General features: G+C 44.4%; 1 protein-coding gene across 1 annotated transcript in view; it reads right to left on the bottom strand.

The window, feature by feature from the left end:
* The window catches only part of LOC142750511 (C-type lectin domain family 4 member G-like), a 43,195-nt gene extending 21,161 nt beyond the window's left edge, over positions 1 to 22,034 (bottom strand). The window contains exons 1-7 of the mRNA XM_075859514.1: positions 21,992 to 22,034; positions 19,865 to 19,999; positions 17,254 to 17,304; positions 16,367 to 16,405; positions 16,142 to 16,192; positions 11,511 to 11,540; positions 3,763 to 3,879 (exon numbers count right to left, since the gene is read on the bottom strand). Of these exons, the coding sequence (XP_075715629.1) occupies positions 3,763 to 3,879; positions 11,511 to 11,540; positions 16,142 to 16,192; positions 16,367 to 16,405; positions 17,254 to 17,304; positions 19,865 to 19,999; positions 21,992 to 22,034 (466 nt within the window). The remainder of the gene's footprint in view (positions 1 to 3,762; positions 3,880 to 11,510; positions 11,541 to 16,141; positions 16,193 to 16,366; positions 16,406 to 17,253; positions 17,305 to 19,864; positions 20,000 to 21,991) is intronic.
* Between the last annotated feature and the right edge of the window lie 3,658 nt (positions 22,035 to 25,692).

Below are 25,692 nucleotides of genomic sequence, written 5' to 3'. Positions count from 1 at the left end.
TTCCAATACATACCAAATGTGTTCAATAGGGTTGATGTCAGGACTGTGCAAGCACTGGAGTTCCTCTACACTAAACTCCTCACACCATATCTTCACGTACTTTGCTTTGTGCACTGGTGCACAATCACTTATCAGTTATCAATCACTCAGAGTACCCGCTTGGCATTGTGCATGATGATCTTAGGCGTGTGCAGCATCGCGACCATGGAAACCCATTTCATAACGCTCCGGGTGCCCAGTTTTTGTGCTGATCTCACTTCCAGAGGCAGTTTAAATCCTTGTAGTGAGTGAAATAACAGAGTATTTTTACACACCAAGAGCTACAGCACTCGGCTGCCCATCTCTGTGAGTTTGCGCGGGGTGAGACGTTGTCCCTCCTATATGCTTCCACTTCACAATATTAGCACCTACACATGACTGAGGAAGAGCTTGCAGATCGGAAATGTCACAAAACAACTTGTGACAAAGTAGACTTTATGAAAGTGCCATGTTCAAAGTAATTTATCCCTTCAGTAAAATCCATACTACTATATTAATAGTTTACAGAAGGATAACAAATGGAGCACCGTCCCTGAAGAGGATAAACGGCAGGGATCTGAGGTTTTTTTAACTATTGCTGGGTGGATTTAGTCAGGGTCTACCTGCAGAAGATCACAAGGATGTACACAATTCCAAGAAACCTGAAACTTGGCTTTGTTAGTTATGAATAGAGATGAGCGAACTTATGAAAAGTTCGGTTCGGCTAGTTCGCCGAATTTCACGAAAAAGTTCGATTCGGACCGAACTAGTTCGGACCGAACCTGTAATTTCCGTGCGCCGAGCATGGTACTGTCCAGGGTGCTGAAAGAGTTAATGGGCTGCACTAACTTTTTCAGCAACCTTGACAGTACATGCTCGGCGCACGGAAAATAAAATTTTAATGTAATAAAAAAAAAAATACGTTCATACTTACATTCCTCCTGTCCGGCCTCCAGCGATGACGTTTCATCCATGTCGCCGCTGCAGCCAATCACAGGCTGTAGTGGCGGTCACGCACGTCAGGATGATGTCAGAAGGCCGGCCTCCAGGGATGACGCTTCATCCCACATGACCGCCTCTGCAGCCAATCACAGGCTGCAGCAGCCTCTGCAGCCAATCACACGCTCCTCAACTGAAATACTCTGTGCTGCCTTAAACTCTGTGGACAGGTCAGGATCCTGTTTCTTTTAAATGCTGCTGGGGAACCCGCTCGATCCACTATATAAGGCTGCGCTACAGTGCAGCTTTTAAAAGAAACAGGATCCTGACCTGTCCACAGAGTTTAAGGCAGCACAGAGTATTTCAGGAGAGGAGCGTGCAGATTCAGTGCTGCTGTGAACTCTGCTCTTACCATTACGTGGCTCTCAGTCTGTTACCTCTCCTCCATTCCTGTCCTCAATAACACCTTCACATGATTGGCAAGTCACCACGTAATGGTAAGAGCAGAGTTCACAGCAGCACAGAGTATTTCAGGAGATGAGCGTGCGGATCTTGTTCGGGGTGGTGACTTGCCAATCATGTGAAGGTGTTATTGAGGACAGGAGTGGAGGAGAGGTAACAGACTGAGAGCTACGTAATGGTAAGAGTAGAGTTCACAGCAGCACAGAATCTGCACGCTCCTCTCCTGAAATACTCTGTGTGCTGTGAACTCTGCTCTTACCATTACGTAGCTCAGTCTGTTACCTCTCCTCCACTCCTGTCCTCAATAACACCTTCACATGATTGGCAAGTCACCACCCCGCACAAGATCCGCACGCTCATCTCCTGAAATACTCTGTGCTGCTGTGAACTCTGCTCTTACCATTACGTGGTGACTTGCGAATCATGTGAAGGTGTTATTGAGGACAGGAGTGGAGGAGAGGTAACAGACTGAGAGCTACGTAATGGTAAGAGCAGAGTTCACAGCAGCACAGAATCTGCACGCTCCTCTCCTGAAATACTCTGTGTGCTGTGAACTCTGCTCTTACCATTACGTAGCTCAGTCTGTTACCTCTCCTCCACTCCTGTCCTCAATAACACCTTCACATGATTGGCAAGTCACCACCCCGCACAAGATCCGCACGCTCAACTCCTGAAATACTCTGTGCTGCTGTGAACTCTGCTCTTACCATTACGTGGTGACTTGCCAATCATGTGAAGGTGTTATTGAGGACAGGAGTGGAGGAGAGGTAACAGACTGAGAGCTACGTAATGGTAAGAGCAGAGTTCACAGCAGCACTGAATCTGCACGCTCATGTCCTGAAATACTCTGTGCTGCCTTAAACTCTGTGGACAGGTCAGGATCCTGTTTCTTTTAAATGCTGCACTGTAGCGCAGCCTTATATAGTGGATCGAGCGGGTTCCCCAGCAGCATTTAAAAGAAACAGGATCCTGACCTGTCCACAGAGTTTAAGGCAGCACAGAGTATTTCAGGAGATGAGCACGGCCGGCCACGGTCGTTTTTCCGAGCCGTGCTCCCATTATAAAGTATAGGAGCACGGCCCGTAAAATAAAAAAATAGAACATGTTCTATCTTTTTAACGGCACGGGCACCTTCCCGTGAGAAAACGGGAAGGTACCCATGGCTAACAGAAGTCTATGGGCCCGCTATTTCGGGTCGTAATTACGACCCGTAATAACGGGTGTTTTTACGGTCGTGTGCATGAGGCCCCGTAATGACGGGTGACTACATGTGTGCACCCGTCATTACGGCAGCGTTGCTAGGCGGCGTCAGTAAATAGTCACTGTCCAGGGTGCTGAAAGAGTTAACTGATCAGCAGTAACTGTTTCAGCACCCTGGACAGTGACTACCGATCACAATATACATCAACCTGTAAAAAAAAAGACGTTCATACTTACCGAGAACTTTATGCTTCCTCTAGTCCGGTCTCCTGGCCGTTGCCTTGGTGACGCGTCCCTCTCGACATCCAGAGTGACGTTACAGCCCATGTGACCGCTGCAGCCAATCACAGGCTGCAGAGGCCTCTGCAGCGAATCACAGGCTGCAGAGGCCTCTGCAGCCAATCACAGGCTGCCGCGTCAGAAAAGAAGGTCGGACTGGAGGAAGAAGAGGGACTCGTCACCAAGACAACGACCGGGTACGTATGAAATGCTTTTTATTTTATTTTTAATCAGCAGCCTCTTTTCTCTATCAGTGATTGATAGAGACAAGTGGCTGCCGATTTGTATAATATTTTTGACCGGGTTCGGTCAAAACTGGTTCGGCCGAACCCGGTGAAGTTCGGATTCGCTGCGAACCGAACTTTTCCTGATGTTCGGACCGAAACCGGGTTCGGTTGTCCCGGTTCACTCATCTCTAGTTATGAACAACTATCTCCCACTCCGCTTCAAGTCACGTTCACAGCAGTCCAGAAAGCTGAGATATATGTTGTTGGTTAGGAGGGTCCTTATAATTTAGCCGTCCCTGTGAGTACCATACTGACATGGGTGTCAATCTTTGCCTAACAAAATAAAGGGTTTGCAAGATTCAGATGTGCAAATATATTTTTGTTGACATTGAGGAGCCACTTTTTTTGTTAGTCAGCGAAGGAAATTCACCAGCATCCATTTTATCCCAGCCATGCCGGTTGTACAGGCACAGGGGAAGCTAACATGAGAACAGGGCAAACAATCTAGGACTCCTGGACCACTGACTACCAGGGGTTCTTCACTTCTCTCCATTGTAGCTTTGGAATGAAGCCCTCAGGCAGAATCTGGTGCAGCAGAGAAGACGTATAGATCTTCTGTACTGGAAATAATACTCACAATAAATAAACATGATGCTGGTCAGAAGAATCCAGAAGAGAAACATGAGAACCAGGACGAAAATCAGAACCATCTTCTTCCAATCCCACTTGCACTTCTTCTCAGAGATTTGCTTCACTAAAAGACAACAAGATGTCAACTACAGTAATAAAGCGACAGGTCACCAGGAAACCGTTATAGTATTTTCATTATATCGTGATATCTCCTTGGTTTACTCTCATGAAATCTGAGATTTTTAGAATCAATGTTTCAAAATAAAATTATTTTGTTCTTCTACCGTAAAAGGCAAAAATACAGCACTGTGATGGAGATTCTGTGGACCACAGACCTTGTGGATAACATGGTAGCTCATCATCGAAGTATACCACAGACAAAGAACTGTACATATGGCAAATATTTGTAAAGTAGATAAAACAGACTAAGAAATAATAAAATATATACCTGTTAAAGCCTTAACCCCTTAATGACCGGGCCTAAAAAGGTCTTAATGACCGGCTACATTTTTCAGTTTTTACCTCTCTGCATTTCAGCAGCCTTTTTAATTTTTTCATTGAAGTGGCGATACAAGGCCTTGTTTTATGCGGGAGAAATTGTATTATTTTTTTTCATAGTTTGGAGGTAGAAAAAAAATTATTTTTACGGCGTGAATATAAGAAAAAGGGATTCTCTGCATCGTTTTTCTTGTTTATTTTTTATCCCATTCATGTTTCATGTTAAATAACCAATTCGATTAATTCTTCAGGTTATTACGGTCGTTTAGATACCTAATATGTGTAGGTTTTTTGTTTTTATTTAGTGTAGGGGCAATAAAATATATTTTATGCAAAAGAATGACTTTTTTTTTGGGGACTTTTTTGATTTATTTATTTTTTAGACTTTTTTTTTTAAATCCCATTATGGGATATTTTTATTCATAACTTTATTTTTTACTTGTAATATATTAGTATACTCCTGTATGTTAATACATCATACTGTGTCACTATGAAACAGGCTGCTGTTAGGGCAGCACATAGTGTGCCCGAAAAGCAGGCTTACTGAACAGACAGCCGTGGGGTCCTTTGTGGGTCCCCAGGGCTGACTGCAGAGGGATTCCCCAGAGTTTGATCACGTCACCGGTTTTCCGATGACGAGATCAAAGCGGGGAGTTCCCTTTGATCTTGCCACAGTCACGGACCGCGGCGATCAATGAGTTAAACAGCTGGGGTCCGAATGTTTTCCGACCCCAGCTGTATTCAGCAGGCTGCTCTAAGATCAGGAGCAGTTAGTTACAGCTCCTGCTTAGAGGATGAGCGCTCACAGGAGCGCTCATCAGCCTCTTCTACAGCGATGCCAAAAGACGTCGCTGTAGACTAAGGACATGCACCGCCTGCCGTCAAAATGCGGTAGGCGGTCATTAAGGAGTTAAAGTGAGTCTCCACATTTGTGTTGTTTTTAGTTCCAACATTATGTGCTGATCAACTTCTTAAAGGGTAACTAAACGTTCAACCAACTTCTGACATGTCATAGTGACCTGTCGGATATTTTGATTGGTGGGGTTCCGAGCACTGAGACCCCCATCAATCGCTAAAACGAAGCGGCAGAAGTGCTCGTGTGAGCGCTCAGCCGCTTCGTTTCTGTTTGGCTTTTTCTGGAATGCCGATGTATCGGAGTACGGCTCATAGACTTTCTATAGAGCCCGTACTCCGATACATTGATTTTTCGGAAAGGGCCAAACAGAAACTAAGCGGCTCAGCACTCACACCAGCACTTCTGCCACTTCGTTTTAGCGATTAGTGGGGTCTCAGTGCCCGGACCCCCACTAATCAAAACTTCTGACATGTCACTTGAGGCAGTCATACACGCTAGTCACTCTACTTATTTTTGTGTTCATCGTGTCATGTAAGTAAAGCTGCCTTTCTTTGGTCTGTGTGTGAATCACTATCTTAACCTTTTATATTATTATTTACAGGGAGATTATTTGAGTTAGCTATTGATATTTACGCATAATATTCATGCTAACTTATACAATATCATTCTGCATAAATGTGATTGTATTCCATTCTTTTACTATTAGGCTGGGTTCACACGACCATGTTACGTACTCATGATTACGTAATCATGATTACAATACGGGACAGTTGTCCTGCAGCGAGGCAGGGACTCCTAGCATCGTACATCACTATGATGCTAGGAGCCCGGCCCCCTGCAGTGTGTTCGGTCCGGGTCTTCCGGCCGAAATACGTTCCGTACATTACGGACGTAACATGGTCGTGTGAACCCAGCCTTACTGTAATGGTTTGAGTATGGACATATTCCCTAGTGGCACACCAATGTAATCATGCTCTTTTGATACATAATATAAGTCTTTGAAAATAACTGCCAGCTTTCATTGGATACATAGAAGCGTTTTATGTATGTCGTTGATAACAACTTTTTTTTAACTCATTGTATGTTTCACCTTGTCTCTCTTATATTACTGTTTAATAAAATATATTATTTTTCAATTCTAATTGAAGTTATTCATGGTCTATATGCTTCTACATGTTTTCAAGTTAAGAGGCTCTGTCACCACATTATAAGTGCCCTGTCTCCTACATAAGGAGATCGGCGCTGTAATGTAGGTGACAGTAATGCTTTTTATTTAAAAAAAACTATCTATTTTCACAACGTTAGGAGCGATTTTGGTTTATTCTAATGAGTTTCTTAATGCCCAAGTGGGCGTATTTTTACTTTCGACCAAGTGGGCGTTGTACAGAGGAGTGTATGACGCTGACCAATCGGCATCATGCACTCCTCTCCATTCATTTACACTGCAGAATCGCGTTCTTACTAGAACATGATCTGCAGTCACATACACAGCGATTCTGCTTGATTAACGTTAATCCAGTGTCCTGATAATGAATACACATGAAATCCAGCCTGGACGTCATGTGTACTCAGAATCCTGACACTTCTGAATCTTTTCTGTGAGATTCCAGCAACGGAAACGAAATCTCGCGAGATTACGGAGGTAAACGAGATTTCGTTTCCCTTGCTGTAAATCTCACAGAAAAGATTCAGAAGTGTCAGGATTCTGAATACACATGACGTCCAGGCTGGATTTCATGTGTATTCATTATCAGGACACTGGATTAACAGCAATTAACAGCAATTTTTTGCATCCTAAATTTACACCGTTTACCGTGTGGTATAAATAACACAATACCTTTATTCAGTGGGTTGTTGCGATTGCAACAATACCAAATTTGTATAGTTTTTGTATGTTTTACTACTTTTACACAGTGAAAACACTTTTTTTTCCAAAATTATTTGTTTGGCGTCTCCATATTTGAAGAGCCGTAACGTTTTTATTTTTTCGCCGATGCAATTGTATGAGGGCTTTTTATTGCAGGACGACTTGTAGTTTTTATTGGTACCATTTTGAAGTAAATGCGACTTTTTGATCACTTTTTATCACATTTTTTTTAAGGCTGGATTCAAAGAAAACAGCAATTTTTGCATGTTTTTTAATTTTATTTTTTACGACGTTCATCATGCGGGTTAAATGATATAATAAATTCATAGTCGGGGTTGTTACGGACGCGGTGATACCAAATATGTTTAACTTTTTGATTTTATTTTGTTTGTTAATAATAAAGCAGTTTGTAAGGGGGAAAAGTTGGGTTTTTCATTTTTTTTTTCACTTTTTATTAAACTTTTCTTTAAACTTTTTACTAGTCCCACTAGGGGACTTCACTATGGGATTATCCGATCGCATTTATAATACACTGCAATACTTCTGTATTGCAGTGTATTATGCCTGTCCGTGTAAAACGGACAGGCATCTGCTAGGTCATGCCAGAGGCATGATCTAGCAGGCATTCACGACAGGCAGACCTGGGGGCCTTTATCAGGCCCCCGACTGCCATTGGAGACACAGACACTCGGCGATCTTATCGCCGGATGTCAGTGGGATGAGAGGGAGCTTCCTCCCTCTCTCCAAAACCACTCAGATGCGGTGCACGCTATTTAGCACCGCATCTGAAGGGTTAAACGGGTGAGATCGATACTAATATCGATCTCACCCGGTCGAGCAGGGACGCCCCCAGCCCTCAGCTACCTCTGGCAGCTGAGAGCAGGGAGATTTAACGGCTCCATGCTCTGTTTACTTATTCCGATGCAGCGACGTGAAAAGTCTATGGCATCGGAATAAGGCCCGTTAGTGACCAACGTAGAAACACTATGGGACGGTCACTAACGGGTTAATATATCTTTGTTTTCCTGATACAGAGCTCCATAGAGTTGTTTTTTTTATAAATTCTTTTATTTTCATTTTGAACAGTAAGCATACGATAATACAGTGCAAACATGAGAAGGCACAGACATCGGCAAGCAGACCAACAAAAAGTAGCATTGTAAAAATTGTAAAAATTGCGTTGATCAACTGAGGAAAAGTACAAGAAAACTTGCCAGTTACAAACTATCAACAGCATTTGCGTAATACAAGAAGAACAATATGAGAAGGAAGTAGAGAAAGACAGAAAGGGATATAGGAAGGCAAGGAAGGGGAGATCATAGACATAGAGATCAAGACCAGAATAAGTTGACTTAAGAGGCAACAATGGTGCTAAATTCCGGTGAGGACTGAAATCTAATCCAATGGTCCCAGATTGTGATGAATTTAGCATGGGTTCCTCTCATAGATGCAGTAAGATCCTCCATTCTCATGATCTCCTGTATTTTACCAAACCACATAGCAATCAAAGGAGGATGGGATTGTCTCCACAACGCAGGAATGCAGACTCTAGCTGCATTTACCGGATGGCGAACCACAGAACGCCTGTATGTAGATAATGGAACATCACACAGATGGAGCAGGAAGAAGGCTGGTGAACATGGGAGGGGAAAGTCCATGAATTTCGAGGAGATACGCCACACTGCTGACCAAAAGTCAGCCAACTTCGGGCATTCCCAAAATTTGTGTAAAATCGTGCCCACATGGACTCCACATCTCCAACACAGCGGAGAGACCGCAGGTATCAATGTGTGCAATCTGGAAGGCACTCTATACCAGCGCGACAAGATCTTAAATCCAGCTTCCTGGAATCTACTAGCCATGGAAAATTTATGTGTAATCGTAAACAAACAGTCCTTGTGTTCAGCAGTAAAAGTTAGGTCTAAGTCTCTCTCCCAACTTACCAAATAGGAAGGCGTAGAGAGATTGGACGGGGAATTCAGGAGGGCATAAAGTCAAGATAGTGCATGACGTATTGTGCCAGTGCAAAGAAGCTCAAAAGGGGTGCTGTCTCAGGAGTATTCCGATGGGTTTGGTAATGATGTGCGGAAATGTCGCAGTTGAGTAACCTGCCAAAATGTAAAGGAGTGAGGGTCTGTCAGGTCTGCTCCATAGATACCCATTGTTTAACCTCAGAGTGCCTACACCAGTCCAGGATTCGTGCCAAATGTGAGGCCTGATTGTATGAGGTAAAATCTGGAAGGCCAACACCACCCTCACATTTAGAACGGAAAAGCATAGAACGAGCAATACGAGCTGGTTTCCCCACCCAGATGAATCTGTGTAGTATTGATAACAAAGTTTGGAAGAAGGGATGGGGAATGTGGACAGGCAGGGCTTGGAAGAGATACAAAATCCTAGGGAGTATGTTCATTTTAAAGATCGAGCACCGACCAAACCAGGTAAAGGTGCCCATCGTCCAGGATTCTAGATCACTCTTAATGCATTGAAGAAGTGGAGGGTAGTTCACTGCATAAAGGCGAGACAGATCACTGGTAAGTATGACACCCAAATATTTGAAAAAGTTCCTAGCCCATTTAAAGGAGGATGACTCAGTCAAATCCTCCACAAGAGACTGCTACAGAAAGATATTGAGAGCCTCTGACTTTTGGTAATTAATTTTGAAATTGCGCAGTATCAAGTATCTATTCAGCTCCCGTGCAACCTGGTTTATTGCTGAATTCATAAAAGTGCCATCTGCATTTAGCTAGTGAGGCCCGAGCCTTAGAAAGGCAAAGCGATCGTACCTGTACCCTCAGCTGCCCCAGTTCTGTAACCGATATCCCCGTCCAAGGAGGCCTTGTGGGACTGCTCTAGCGTATGTATTCGGGATAAGAGATCCAACAAGGGACAATTTTAATGAAGGAGCCGCGAACAACGCACTTATGTGCCTCCCATATGCAAAGTGGGTCGGTGTCTGGGGAGACATTAATGGAAAAGTAGTCCTGTAGATTCCTGCGTATATCTGTTAATACCGCCGTGTCCTGTAAAAGCGATTCATTAAAGCACCATTGCCAGGAATGAGGGTGGGCCGTAGGGAAGGAGAGATTAAGTGTAATGAGAGTGTGGTCAGAAAAAGTAATATCATCTATAGTAGCCGATGAGAGGGATGATAAGTGTGTGTGGCGGAGAAAGAAATAGCCTATTCTGGAATATGAGTTATGTGGGGCCGAGAAGAACGTGTAATCCTTTGTCGAGGGAAACAGAAGACGCCACACGTCAATCAGTTGATGTTCATGTAATAACCGACGTAAACGACGATGACCTAGATAAGGCAGAGTGTCCTTGTGAGGAGCGAGTCTAAGATGGGTCCTAGGCGCACGTTCATGTCACCAGCCAATATTAGAGTACCTTCCAGAAAGACATCTAACTCCGTCAGGACCCTTTCTAAAAAGGCAACCTGGTCAGACTTAGGGAGGTAAAATGAGGCCAGTGTGGTCAGTGTGTTGGCCAGCTTACCTTTCACGAAGAGATATCTTCCCGCTCCATCAGTGCGAGTCTCCACATGCTCCAATGGGACTGTAATGATGGGGGTAGGGAAACGGACAAGTGAGCCCTAATCTACCCGCCACTCTGTCCCTGCCTACTTGCAACGACCCGCCCTAGGCGACGGGGTACAACTGGGCGGCGGTCCCTACGCTCAGTAAGTGCACGAGACAAACAGACAAGGGTACACAAGGCAAAGGGAAATGGGGCAGTTGCCCACGGCAACACCGTGAGCAACAAGAGTGGTGAACGAGCCGAGTCAAACCAGGAGGGAACGAGGTACCAAACGCAGAGCAGGAGAGTAGTCAGTAAGCCAGGGTCAGTATGGAGCAGGATCAAATAGTTAGAAGCTGTAGCTGGGCCAGGAAACCACACGAGAAGAATCACAAGCAAAGGAGGAACAGGAAAGGCAGGTATAAATAGACAGAGGGCGGGAGCTAGCTCCGTCTGGCCAGGCTGCGATAGGCTCTCCCACTCCTAAGCCTGCCATCCTGAGTGGTGGAAGATGGAGTCAGTCTCAGAGACATAGACTCAGGTGCAGACTGATTACCTATGGGCGTATACACAGAAGTAGTGCCTGGCAGATCCTTTACAGGGACAGAGCGTGAAATTAGGATGGAGACGCCCTTCGTCTTAGAGTCCGGGGACACGCTTTGGTAACCATCCGGATAATGGGCATCTGTGAGTTTCGGTATAAAGTCAGCCCGAAAGTGGGTCTCCTGAAGGAAGGCCACCTGTGCTTTTTTCTTCCATAGGAGACCGAGAATGAAGGATCTTTTCTCATGTATGTTCAGACCCTGTGCGTTCAGGGAAACAATAGTAGTATTAGACATGTTGGAGGGGGACAAGGAAGACAGGGAGGGGAGAAGAAAGAAGCAAAGGAAAGAGAAAGTCCCTGGGGAAGAAGTAGAGGGACCGGAAAATCATAACAACACACTACCACTATAAGCGGAGTAAAAAACTCCTCAAAAACTCGTCATGTGTTGTATCACCCTAAGAAGAAAAATACCTTCAACCCGAGACTCAACAGCACGGGACCCTAGTGGGGAACAAAGAATGACAGTGATGTGAAAAACAAAGATTTATATAATAACAGTGAAATATACAATTATACTCAATTATACTCCAGACCCAACTGGCTAGAGGTCCATAGAGTTAAATGATGAATTTCTGTCTGCCTTCATCCACCACTGAGGGGAGCTCATGAGCTTACTGCATACTTTACTTAAGTTCAGACTATAAACAGTGTGCCGTAAGCTCCTTTAATTCTATGTTTATGCAAGGGATTTTAAAGTTGTACAGAAGTGTCCTTCCTTACCTTTCCTCTTAGCTCAACATATCCTTAGATGTATGGTGTGAGATAACCAGTTTGAATAATAACATGATTTCTTGATACTCTGTAATGTGGCCACTCTGTGGTTGTGATGGGTGTTGTAGTCTCTCAAGGGTTTTACTAGCATGTCGCAACATTGTATTGAATTTTTTCATGAGAAATGGGCGTCCTTAACCAAATTAAAGCAAAGGTAACGGAGGACACATCTATATAACAGACAAACAAAGGTCCAACCACTAGAAAGATATATGAAGTAAATAACAAGAAAAACATTTTGGACATCTATATATAAACTATATGATCTCTTTGGAAATTTAGCTTGGGGAGAGATACTATAGCATAATGGGAGGCCCAATAAAATCTATGAGCATGGTCTAATAAGGAAAAGCATTTTTAGATCCAACAACCCCTGTACTTTTGTCCACAAACATTAACAACTCTTCAATCCCTTACAATATGTAGGACAAGGACCTGTTGTCTGATTTTCCTACCAGTTCAGTATTATTGCTTTTCTACCAACTAAACATAGTAATCAAGTAAGAAAATAAAGAGATCTGATTGGTTGTTATAAGATCCAATGTCCCCTATAACAGCACTGAACTACTAGAGCACAGGAAGTATTATCATGGGGACACATAAGTTATTTTCATAGAACACCTGTACCTTTCATCTCAGCATAGGAATTATATATTTATCTTTTTTTTTTTTCATATTTTTTAAAGGCTAGCTACACCCTTTAAATAATTTTTTTTTTATAAAAGTCAGTGTGATTGGTAAAACTTTCAAATATATTTTATTAAAAATTATTTTACATTTTTGAGATACAGCTGCTTTGTATCCTGTATATAGAGCATCTGTATCTAGAGCTGAGACCTGAACCGACTGACTAGCAGGATCCACCTGTAAGGCTGAGGTCCCACGGGGCAGAAAAAAGCACGCAGCATACCCGCCCTGTGAACCGCAGGAAATTCCGGGCGAAAAACCGCACCAAACTGTGGTGCAGTTTTTCACCAAGGATGTCCTTTGCAAGAAATTGCAGCACTTAGCCGGCCTGCTAGCTGTGATTCGCTGCAGCGGCAATCACATGGGATGAAACGTCATCCCAGGAGGCCGGCCCTCTGACGTCATCCAGGCCGGCCTCCTGGGATGACTTTTATCCCATGTGACCGCCACTACAGCCTGTGTTTGGCTGCAGCGCTCACATGGGATGAAACGTCATCCCAGGAGGGAAGAACACAAACTTCTGGGTAAGTATAAGATTTATTTTTTCCTGTGTTGCGTTTTTTGTGGCGGCATCGCTGCGAACCCGCCTGCAAGAAAACGCAACAACTGCTATTTGTTGCAGGTTTTATTTCCCCATTGAATTCAATGGGGAAATCCCAAAACAAGAAAGCAGCATTTACACAAATACAATTGACATGCTGCGGAATAAAACTCTGCACCGCAGGTCAATTTATGAGCGTTTTTTCCACCCAGTACTTACGCAGCGCGTGGATGAGATTTGTTCTATCTCATCCATGCTGCTGCTACTGTATTTGCTGCGGATTTTCCGCAACAAATTCTGTTTAGGAAAAACCGCAGTATTTACTCAACGTGTGAACTGACCCTAATCTATCACATCTAAGTTATCAACCTATCGATCAATGTGATCGATAACAGCTCGATCCTGTGTGTCAGAGACAAGCAGCAGCCGCCAGGGGCGTAGCTAAAGGCTCATGGGCCCGGGTGCAAGAATTCAGCTTGGGCCCCCCTACCCCTCCCCAGCACCACCATCATCATCAGACCCCTGCGCGCTCCTATGCCCAGACGCCTTGCCCAACAGCCCCCATAGTATAATGCCCCCACACAGTTAATGCTCCCATAGCTGCCCCCACACAGTATAATGCCCCATAACGTATACTGCCCCCCCATAATAGCCCCATACCGTATAATGCTCCCCATATCAGCCCCCCATACAGTATAATGCCCCCATATGTGCATAATTACTTACATATCCCCGTTCCCACGTCGAGTGGAGGATCCTTCGCCTCCTCCGGTGTGTACTATGAGTGACTCAGCGCAGGCAGGCGCGATGATGTCGCTACATCCCGCCTGCCTGCGTCGAGCCGCTCACGGCACAGGGAATGCTGGATCAAGGAGATGTCAGCTCCTTGCTCCAGCATTGATTGGAACCAGGACCTCGGTGAGTGACTCACGAACCCCCAGGGGGACGCGACCCACAGTGTAGGGATGTCACGATACTAAAATTTGGACTTCGATACCGATACTTCGTTTACTTTGCCAACAGTAATAAAAAAAAGAAAAAGTTCTTCCATTTTATGATGTGAGGCACGAGGTGTGATGATGAATTTTGAATGTGCCTCACATTAATAGTAATTAACCCCATCATGTTTCTCAGTCATAATGGGTTAATATGTAAGGTACATGATGGGGTTAATTACTATTAATGTGAGGCACATGGAGGTTAAATTCATCATCGCACCTTGTGCCTCACAATTAGGCCCCATGCACACGACCGTAAATAACCTCCATTCACTTTCATTGAGCGCGGACACATTTCCGTAGCGCTACGGATGGGTGTCCGTGCCGTAGAAATGTTCCGAAAATTGTGGAACATGTCCGTCCTTTTGCATTTTGCGGGCCATTCTCCCATACTTTGTGACCGTGATTGCGGGCACGGTCGTGTGAATGGGGCCTAAGTGATAGAAAGCAATTTTTATTTTATTTTTTTACAGAGTACACATCATAAATGATGCAAAAAATAGTTGTGCAGGTTATTACGGGCGCGCCAATACCGATTATGTGTATGTTTTATGTATTGAGACTTACTTTAATGTTTATTATAAAAAAGGTGTATGTGTATTTATTTTATTTAACATTACTTTGTTTTTACTTTATTTTTAAACTTCAATGTACTGGCTTATAGCTATATGCCAGTACATTAGCCTGTGTACTGATAGTACACAGGCAGTTGTTAGGACATACCTCAGTATGCCCTAACAACAGGAAATATGGTAGGACAGCCTTGGGGTCCTTCAATAGACCCTGGGCTGTCTGCCCATATATGGTATGTCCCTTAATCGCGTCACAGGAATTCCCTGTGATGCGATCCAGGGGCATCCCCCCTTCTCATTTTCCCCTGAATGCTGCAGTCAGCTTTGATCGCAGCATTCAGGGGAATAACGGTGGAGATGAGCGGTTTTTCTGATCTCCGCCGTTATAGAGCAGGGCTGCGGCTGTGTAATACAGCCATTGCCCCACTCCTGATATAAGTGCGCGCGCGGTCAGCATGAGGAGATGCGGCCGGCGCTGCACTAATGAGCGGCGGTTCAGGCATTGAGGACAGAACATGGGGGTGTTTTGTAGCGCGCCCACCATGTTCTGTCTTCAGTGCCGACGTTCATTAGTGCAGCGCCGGCCGCATCACATCATCCTGACGGCGCGCACATGTAAGGACTCAGAAGCGGGGCAGTGACTGTATTACACAGCCGCAGCCCCGCTCTCATACACTCATGTGCACTATACTGTATTGTGTTGTATTGTGCAGTTTGCGGTGGAGGAGGGGGGGGGGCTGTGATTTAACGCCGCCCCCCTCTCCACCGCAAACAACAAAATACATTACAAGGCATCACAACACATTACATTACATTACAATACATAGCGTTACAACACAATACATTACATTACACTGCAGCTTACCTGGAGTCCTCCGCACCGACTCTTCTGCTCTGTCTGGAAGCCGTGTCACGTGACAACACGGTCACATGGTACACTAAGTGTACCATGTGACCGTAACCAGGAAGTGCCGGCTTCACGGCACAGAAGATTTAGTTAGAAAACATGCTGTATGGCAACGGGGGCCCGTGGGCCCCCAGGCTTAGGGGCCCGGTCGCAACTGCGACCGCTGCGACCCCTATAGCTACACCACTGGCAGCCGCTATCACTGAACCCATCAGTCCCGCTGACCTGACGGATACAGGATTCAGGGCACGATACAGCTGCTCTATATACAGGGTACAAAGCAGCTGTATCTCAAAAATAATTTTCAATAAAAAGTATTTTGAAAGTTTGAAAGCACCAATCACACTGATACACATTTGTATTTAAAAAAAATATATATATTTCAAAGGTGTAAGTAGCCTTTAATGATATGTTTTAATATAGATATTCTGGTATTACTCTGAGAGTACAAATATATTCTTTACACCAACATATTTAATAACCGCAGTATTTAAATTAGGATTCTTTTTTTTTATATAATACTTCCCCATTTAGTAGGTTACAACCAGGTCTCTGTGTCTCCTCACCTGTCTGGTCACTGAATGCTACATTAACCGCTGGTGATGAAAAGTCAAGACCTAAAGGAAGAAGATTGCAGAATGTCCAACGCTATTCATGAATGAATAGAATAAGCCACAATCTATATTCATAGACAAGAAAGATACATACAGGGAATATAAGATGTTAAATATCTCAGCGAACGTCAACTGTTTTCTGTAGGTTACTCCACTTCTATAGCGGCGTTACCTTACCTATAGGTGGTGGCTGAAATGTCGGAACTGTTCTTGGTCCTGATAATAAAGATCATAGATCATACAGTGATGTGCATGTCGTCTTTAGGTTAAAGAAATACTAAATTAAACGTATACACTGTATTATTCCTAACGAAGGTTCTGAGGGAACACAGGGAACATAAATATGGAAGTCATAGGGTATGTACACACGGTGGATTTTTTGCGGCGGAATCCGCCACAAAATTCAGCCTCATATTAATTTAAATGGGAGCCGGATGCTTCTGTTTCCCGGTATCTGATTTGTTTTTTCAGCTAACGGGAAAAAGAAGCGTCCTGCCTGATCTTCGGGCGGATTCCGACGGGACCTCCCATTGAAGCTATTGGGAGGAGGAATCTTCCTGCCGTCGGAAGGAATAATTCCGCAGCAGATTTTGTAGCGGGACCCGCCAAGCAAAATCGGCTGTGTGAACTGACTCTTATACTGCTCCCTCAGGTAGGGCGGGTTTTATAGAAAACGGGGGCCTGGGAAATAAGTAAAGTAACCCCCCACCCGCAATTTTAGAGATTTCTCGTAATTTCAAAATATATATCTATGTAAAACACAGATACATAAACACTTTTTACTGGAATGTTTATACTGCCAAATAATGCAAAATAATATTTCCATACAATGCCCCCAACATACAGCCATTCAGAACTCAAATACCATACAAAGTAATATATAAAGTCTGAGGTTGCTTCGGGATGTCCAGTCCTTTGGGGCCCCTTAGGAAACAGAGGCCCTGGGCAATACCGCAGTTTGCCACGCCTTAAATCGACCCTGCCTGAGGCCCTGCCCTAGGCATAATACAGGGTATCACTTTTGCCTGGGGTGTTCTAGAGTAAAGATACATATAAGTTCTTACCATGATTTGTGTTTCCTGCTCTATCAGCAGAGTTTGCCGGTTTATTCATATCTGAAAGATATATTTGTGACAATGATCAGGGGTTAACTTATATACCTTTTATGGCTAAAATCAAAATAGGCCCCCTCCGGGTGAAGTTTCATGTCACCACATCTCCATTCAAAGCTTTTAGTCCTCGTCCCTCATCTTCCCACCTCTTGTAGGGCAAAATGGGTTTTCTTATGAAGATAACTACTCTTTAGATTGAAGCCGTTGTGGCGATCAGCTGTTTGTCATGGGTCTATCCCACCCCGAAAAACAGCAGGTTTTTGTTTTTTATGCGGGAATTTGTCCTGCAGGGGAAATGTAGCATTACATACCGGCCATTCATGAGTAGGCGACCATATAATACATGGACGGTTTGAGTCTACTAGAGCGAGTGAGAGCTACTACTTATTAGCGACTTTCGGCTCTCACTCATAGGGGGGGTCCCGAGCAGAGAACCTCTCTATGGCGTCCATATGACCAAATAGTGCATATGGACAGGGATTGTCTAACACGAAGTCCCAATCACGCTATGCAGCACAAAGATAGCTTTTTTTTCATTATTTATTAATCTTCAACCTTCCCTGTTGCTGCCCTTGTGTTGACATTTTTCCCCATTTACTTCAAAGGGGAAATCCCATGCAAATAAATATATACAGTGAAGGAAATAAGTATTTGATCCCTTGCTGATTTTGTAAGTTTGCCCACTGTCAAAGTCATGAACAGTCTAGAATTTTTAGGCTAGGTTAATTTTACCAGTGAGAGATAGATTATGTAAAAAAAAAAATGAAAATCACATAGTCAAAATTATATATATTTATTTGCATTGTGCACAGAGAAATAAGTATTTGATCCCTTTGGCAAACAAGACTTAATACTTGGTGGCAAAACCCTTGTTGGCAAGCACAGCAGTCAGATGTTTTTTTGTAGTTGATGATGAGGTTTGCACACATGTTAGATGGAATTTTGTCCCACTCCTCTTTGCAGATCATCTGTAAATCATTAAGATTTCGAGCCTGTCGCTTGGCAACTCGGATCTTCAGCTCCCTCCATAAGTTTTCGATGGGATTAAGGTCTGGAGACTGGCTAGGCCACTCCATGACCTTAATTTGCTTCTTTTTGAGCCACTCCTTTGTTGCCTTGGCTGTATGTTTTGGGTCATTGTCGTGCTGGAAGACCCAGCCATGAGCCATTTTTAATGTCCTGGTGGAGGGAAGGAGGTTGTCACTCAGGATTTGACGGTACATGGCTCCATCCATTCTCCCATTGATGCGGTGAAGTAGTCCTGTGCCCTTTGCAGAGAAACACCCCCAAAACATAATGTTTCCACCTCCATGCTTGACAGTGGGGACGGTGTTCTTTGGGTCATAGGCAGCATTTCTCTTCCTCCAAACACGGTGAGTTGAGTTAATGCCAAAGAGCTCAATTTTAGTCTCATCTGACCACAGCACCTTCTCCCAATCACTCTCAGAATCATCCAGATGTTCATTTGCAAACTTCAGACGGGCCTGTACATGTGCCTTCTTGAGCAGGGGGACCTTGCGGACACTGCAGGATTTTAATCCATTACGGCGTAATGTGTTACCAATGGTTTTCTTGGTGACTGCGGTCCCAGCTGCCTTGAGATCATTAACAAGTTCCCCCCGTGTAGTTTTCGGCTGAGCTCTCACTTTCCTCAGGATCAAGGATACCCCACGAGGTGAGATTTTGCATGGAGCCCCAGATCGATGTCGATTGACAGTCATTTTGTATGTCTTCCATTTTCTTACTATTGCACCAACAGTTGTCTCCTTCTCACCCAGTGCCTAACTTATGGTTTTGTAGCCCATTCCAGCCTTGTGCAGGTCTATGATCTTGTCCCTGACATCCTTAGAAAGCTCTTTGGTCTTGCCCATGTTGTAGAGGTTAGAGTCAGACTGATTAATTGAGTCTGTGGACAGGAGTCTTTTGTACAGGTGACCATGTAAGACAGCTGTCTTTAATGCAGGCACCAAGTTGATTTGGAGCATGTAACTGGTCTGGAGGAGGCTGAACTCTTAATGGTTGGTAGGGGATCAAATACTTATTTCTCTGTGCACACTGCAAATAAATATATATAATTTTGACAATGTGATTTTCTGTTTTTTTAAAAATATAATCTATCTCTCACTGGTAAAATTAACCTAGCCTAAAAATTCTAGACTGTTCATGTCTTTGACAGTGGGCAAACTTACAAAATCAGCAAGGGATCAAATACTTATTTCCTTCACTGTATATTTACATGTATAAAATGTGATACAACTATATAAAACTCTCTGGTAGATGCTGCCATTTTCATTGGCAATTGACAAATGAGAACTGATACATGATACTTGATACTTGATGCAATTTATTAAACCAGGTTACCGGGAAAACTGACCTTGTTGCCCATAGCAACCAATCACAGTTCAGCTTTCATTTTTCCAAAGCAGGTCAAGATATAGAAGCGGAGCTCTGATTGGTTGATATGGGCAACAAGGCCAGTTATTCTGTTTTGGTAAATTAGGCCCATTATTTCTAGGAGTTTAGTCTTGTCTTAGTATGAGTTGTATATTGAGGATCATTTTACATTTTAGCTGCAGTTCGTCCCTCTTGCCTGTTGTTTTGTTCCCCTTCTTCACTCGTTCCGGTACATCTGGCACCTTCATGTTGTCAACGACATTCTCATAGTCATCAACGTCATCATCATCAGTTATCCCACATACTGAGAACAAGAAGATGCCCGTTAACATTAACATTATTGCAACTCTTGGAAATCAATTGTAACAAAGTATTTAGGCCAGTTTCAGACGACCACATGTCGCCACACTTAGTATTGGCATTACGTTTGCAATTCCGGAACCTTCCTCGGTTCTATTGAACCGAACTTAGCTCGGCGTAGAACCTTGTGGAGATCTGTTTGTCTCAGTAGAACCGCGGGAAGTCCAGGGGGTATTGCAGCCGTAATTGGGACGCTAAAATGTGGATATATATATATCCACATTTATATATATAACATCAATTGAGGTTGTTGCGGTTTCACACAACCAAGTAAGGTGAGCGGCCAAACTATTGTTCTCAGGCATTAGCCATATCCTTCTACATATTGCCCTTTGTTTTGTTAAATACACTGTGGCAAAAAAACCTGTTTTAGGCCCAGTTCACATGGAGCTTTTTGACGCGGAAACCGTGTCAGAAAACGCGCCAAAAAATGCCCGAAAATGCCTCCCATTGATTTCAATAGGAGTGGGAGGCGTTTTTTTCCCTCCAGCGGGAAAAAACGCTTGTGGGAAAAAGAAGCGACATGCCCTATCTTCGCGTGTTTACGTCTCTGACCTCCCATTGACATCAATGGCAGGCAGAGAAAGCGTATTTTGCGGCGTTTTTGCCCGTGGCGCTCAATAGGTGTGAGCGAAAAATGCCACGAACAACGCGACAAACGGCGTGCAGGCAGATCAAAATCTGCCTCAAAATTCCATCTGCTCAATTTTCTGCTTGCAAAAAACTGTGTGTGAACAAACCCTTAGGCTATGTTCACACTGAGTTTTTTTACTAGTTTTTTTACTAGTTTTTTTACGCGGAAACCGCGCCGCCAAACTTGTCAAAAACGGCCCGAAAATTCCTCCCATTGATTTCAATGGGAGGCGTCGGCGTCTTTTTCCAGAGAGCGGTAAAACCGCCTCGCGGGAGAAAGAGGGGACATGCTCTATCTTCGGGCGTTTATGCCTCTGACCTCCCATTGACTTCAATGGGAGGCAGAGAAAGCGTATTTCGCGGCGTTTTATGCGGTGCTCAATGGCCGCGGGTGAAAAACGCTGCAAAAAACGCCGTGCAGGGAGAGGAAAATCTGCCTCAAACTTCCAAACGGAATTTTGAGGCAGAAATTCCGCCTGCAAAAAACTCTGTGTGAACGTAGCCTTAAGGTAGCGTCGTTCAACGAGACAGGCAGCTAGTATAGGGACGAGGGCTCGTTACTCCGATCACTTGTCGCCATACAGTTCTATTGTGTCGGCAGCACATCTCGCTATTTACACAGGGAGATGTGCTGCCGACAACGATGAACGTTTATGCATTTAAAACGATGCAATCATCTGATGAACGAGCTCGTTCATCGGCTGATCGTCACCCTGTTTACACAAGGCAATTATATTTATCATATTTGTTATCAAGCCCCCTCACATGTATGTACGCCCCTAATCTGTGGATCTTATATAGACATATCTAAAATTTAAAAAAAACATTAGGATATAACTTGGTAGAAGTGGACAGCTCTAATACCACCAGTTCCAAGACACAGGACCCACAGTGATCAGCTGCTAGCAGAGTGACCACATTAAGGGTATGTGCACACACACTAATTACGTCCGTAATTGATGGACGTATTTCGGCCGCAAGTAGTGGACCGAACACAGTGCAGGGAGCCGGGCTCCTAGCATCATACTTATGTACGATGCTAGGAGTCCCTGCCTCTCCGTGGAACTACTGTCCCGTACTGAAAACATGATTACAGTACGGGACAGTTGTCCTGCAGCGAGGCAGGGACTCCTAGCATCGTACATCACTATGATGCTAGGAGCCCGGCTCCCTGCACTGAGTTCGGTCCGGGTCTTCCGGCCGAAATACGTTCCATACATTACGGACGTAACATGGTCGTGTGAACCCAGCCTTACTCTATGCACATTCATGTCTCTCCAAATAATCCATTATCTCTACTCACCTGTCTTAACTCTCTTCTCTGAGCTCCTATAAAAGTGATGCATCTTGTAACCAATTTGTCTCCAAACGCACATTTACTGGTTTATAGTTCACCAACCAGTTGATATCTTTAGTCCATATCTGAAGTTATCTTCTTCCAGGACTCTACATGCCACTCTCACTGTTTCTCCTGTAGCGTACCACACCCAGTTCTGTGCTGATGAAGTTCGACAGACTGAAAAAGTCCTGTCGACAGATGGACTCTCTGATCAGCTAAGGTCCACGTCATTCACGTACATGGTAGATATGTTCTTCTCGAGAAGCGTTTATAATATAAGAAATCTGGTTTTACTCATTTAGTTTTCTCTTCCTGACAAAGACTAACAGAGCATGGCCGATCACACCCAATAAGTAAGAAAAAGTCCCTGGGGATGTTTGGTCCCAGTGGCAGTACTCAGTAAAACCGGCATAACCTTCTTCCACTTCTGTTATTTTCTTCGCCTTACTGGGCTGTTTTTTCTCTTTGAAAACCATTTTTATCACTGACTGACAAAATCGAAGTTTGATGTAGTAGTAAAATATGAAAACAACCCACTTAAAATGATTCACTTTCTCCCCGGTCACAATGTCTGCGGTCTAAGACTTAAAGTAGTGTTTGGTGTCAATAACTCATTTTTCTACGCCATATTATATCACCAGAACAGATCCATTGACATTAGATCTATTAGATGCTATAAGGTAACCATCACTGGATGGCGCTCTAAATTCCCAGCCTATTTACAACGTGTTCCTCCATTTTATCAATTTGTTATTTGATGGAATTGTATATGAGCCCATACCCCTAAGCCTTAACAGGTTTCACTATTGCTTTGCCATGAGGGGGTGGTGGCGGTGTTTGTAGTAGTAGTAGGGCTGTGCGGCCCATGGCAATGAGACTGGATATACTCCCATTCAGCAGTTAAGCAGCTGTACCGTACTTTTCATTGGACATACTGCCCAAAATTTACCCATACACTTATACATTGACCCCATTGGCTTAGAAGATTTCGGCTTCTGAGGGTGTCAGCATTTTGAAGGACAAACTTATTGCAGCTGAATGGCTGAGGGACTAATGACTTGCAGAATTTTGTAGCTTTATATTATGTTTACAGCACACAAGAAAATGGCGACAGCACACTGCGAACACTAATGCCACCTAAGCCACTAAATATACGTAAATATGTATTACTGCTAAATCTACTTACAATGGGGAGGTTCTTAGCACACATTCTGATCAAATTGTGTGAGCCCACCTGCCATGACAAGGCGACCTTTATGAGGTGGGAACCTATGCTGCACATACACCAAGGACTGGGACTAAGCCTACATATATCTGGGGATGGTAGGAACCAGCACTAAACTAATTAAAATCACCCAGGGCAGAATGGGAGACGTGCAAGATTAAAAAATGGAGGCAGTCACTAAACCTTTATATTACAGATGTAGCCGTCTTTACCTTGACTATTAACGCATTAAATAAACAGTGGCGAGATCCTTTATCTTGACTTTTTCAATGACATTTTAATGGCTTTTGTTGTGTGATATCACGCTGCAGCAAGTTATCAGAGTCAATTTAAAGATGGCTACATCCGTATGTTCATATTTATTTTAGTTTAAGGAGACACATACATCCTACCCAGCAGGTGGCCTAATAATGAAAATGTTCTTTGGAAGGGTACCTAATAAAAAATACTGGGGAAAAAATATATCTGTGGACTGCCCCCTTTTGTTACTTCACCCTAGGCACCAACCTATAGATGTCACTACTAGAAATACAGATAGTGTAATAGTAGTAGAACTAGCAATAGTAGTAATCAACTATTAGTAGTTGTTACGGCCGCATGCACGGATGTGGGTAGTCTGTGAGTCTGGGAACTTTGGCTCACCCAGCCGTTGCTATGGCAATGGATCCGTCAAAAACGGACTGCACACGGAAGCCTTCCGTGTGCCATTAGTTTTTTTGACTGACCCATTGACTTCTATGGGACACACGGTCACTGAATCACTGACCAAAGTAGGACATGCTCTACTTTTGACGGAACGGAACAACTGATCCGTTTAAATAACTGAAGTGTGCATGGGGCCATTGAAATGAATTGGTTCAGGGTGCTATCAGTGACAAAAACGGATAGCACTCTGAAGGAAAAGACTGAAGTGGGCATGACTTCAGTTTTTTTCTTCAGGGTGCTAGCCGTTTTTCTGACGGCTAGCACACTGACCAATTCATTTCAATGGGGCCATGCACACTTCAGTTTTTTTGACGGTCCCGTTGCTCCGTTCCGATCCAAAGTAGAGCATGTCCTACTTTGGTCCGAGATTCCGTGACCATAAGGTCCATGCAAGTCAATGGGGCCGTCAAAAAAACTGAAGGCACACGGAAGGCATCCGTGTGCCGTCCGTGTGTGACGGAGCCGTTGCCTAGCAACGGCTGGGCGGGCAGAAATACATTACAGAAATATTACACTAATCGGCAGCCACAAGTGTCTCTATTAATTACTGATTGAGAAAAGAGGCTGCTGATTAAAAATAAAATAAAAATCAGTTCATACGTAACCGGTCGTTGTCTTGGTGACGAGTCCCTCTTCTTCCTCCAAGTCCGACCATCCTTTCTGACGCGGCAGCCTGTGATTGGCTGCAGAGGCCGCTGCAGCCTGTGATTGGCTGCAGAGGCAGTCACGTGGGATGAAGCATCATTCATGGAGGCCTGCCTTCTGACGTCATCCTGACGTGCGTGACCGCCACTACTGCCTGTGATTGGCTGCAGCGGCAACATGGATGAAAATGAAACGTCATCGCTGGAGGCCGGACAGCAGGAATGTAAGTATGAACTTATTTTTTTAAAAATTTTTATTACATTAAAGTTGTATTTTCTGAGCGCCGAGCATGGTACTGTCCAGGGTGCTGAAAGAGTTACCGCCGATCAGTGCAGCCAGTTAACTCTTGCAGCACCCTGGACATTACCATGCTCGGCGCTCGGAAACGGAAACACGAAGTGCACATGGGAGTGCACACGGCCGCTAAAACGGGCACACGGATCCGTCACAAACGGCCGTGAAAACTGTGTCGGAAGTGTGCACGAGGCCTTAGTCTGAGAGTTATGGCAATATTAGTTGCCATGAAGGGGCGTAACTAGGAAAGACTGGGCCCCATAGCAAACTTTTGACTGGGCCCCCCCCTCCCCTGGGTGTCACACAACCCCCACTTGTAGATAGTGCCTTTTTTACAGCCCCCCCCTGTAGATAACGCCATACAGCCCCCTCTGTAGATAACTCCATACAGCCCCCCTGTAGGTAACACCATACAGCCCCGTCTGTAGGTAACGCCATACAGCCCCCCCTGTAGGTAACGCCATACAGCCCCCCTGTAGATAACTCCATACAGCCCCCCTGTAGGTAACGCCATACAGCCCCCTCTGTAGGTAACGCCATACAGCCCCCCTGTAGGTAACGCCATACAGCCCCCCCTGTAGGTAACGCCATACAGCCCCCCTGTAGGTAACGCCATACAGCCCCCCTGTAGGTAACGCTATACAGCCCCCCTGTAGGTAACGCCATACAGCCCCCCTGTAGGTAACGCCATACAGCCCCCTGTAGGTAACGCTATACAGCACCCCCTGTAGGTAACGCTATGCAGCCCCCCTGTAGGTAACGCTATACAGCCCCCCTGTAGGTAACGCTATACAGC

The sequence above is a fragment of the Rhinoderma darwinii genome, chromosome 3 (assembly GCF_050947455.1).
Source record: "Rhinoderma darwinii isolate aRhiDar2 chromosome 3, aRhiDar2.hap1, whole genome shotgun sequence".
Classification (NCBI taxonomy): Eukaryota; Metazoa; Chordata; class Amphibia; order Anura; family Rhinodermatidae; genus Rhinoderma; species Rhinoderma darwinii.
This window is presented reverse-complemented; position numbering and strand designations above follow the sequence as displayed.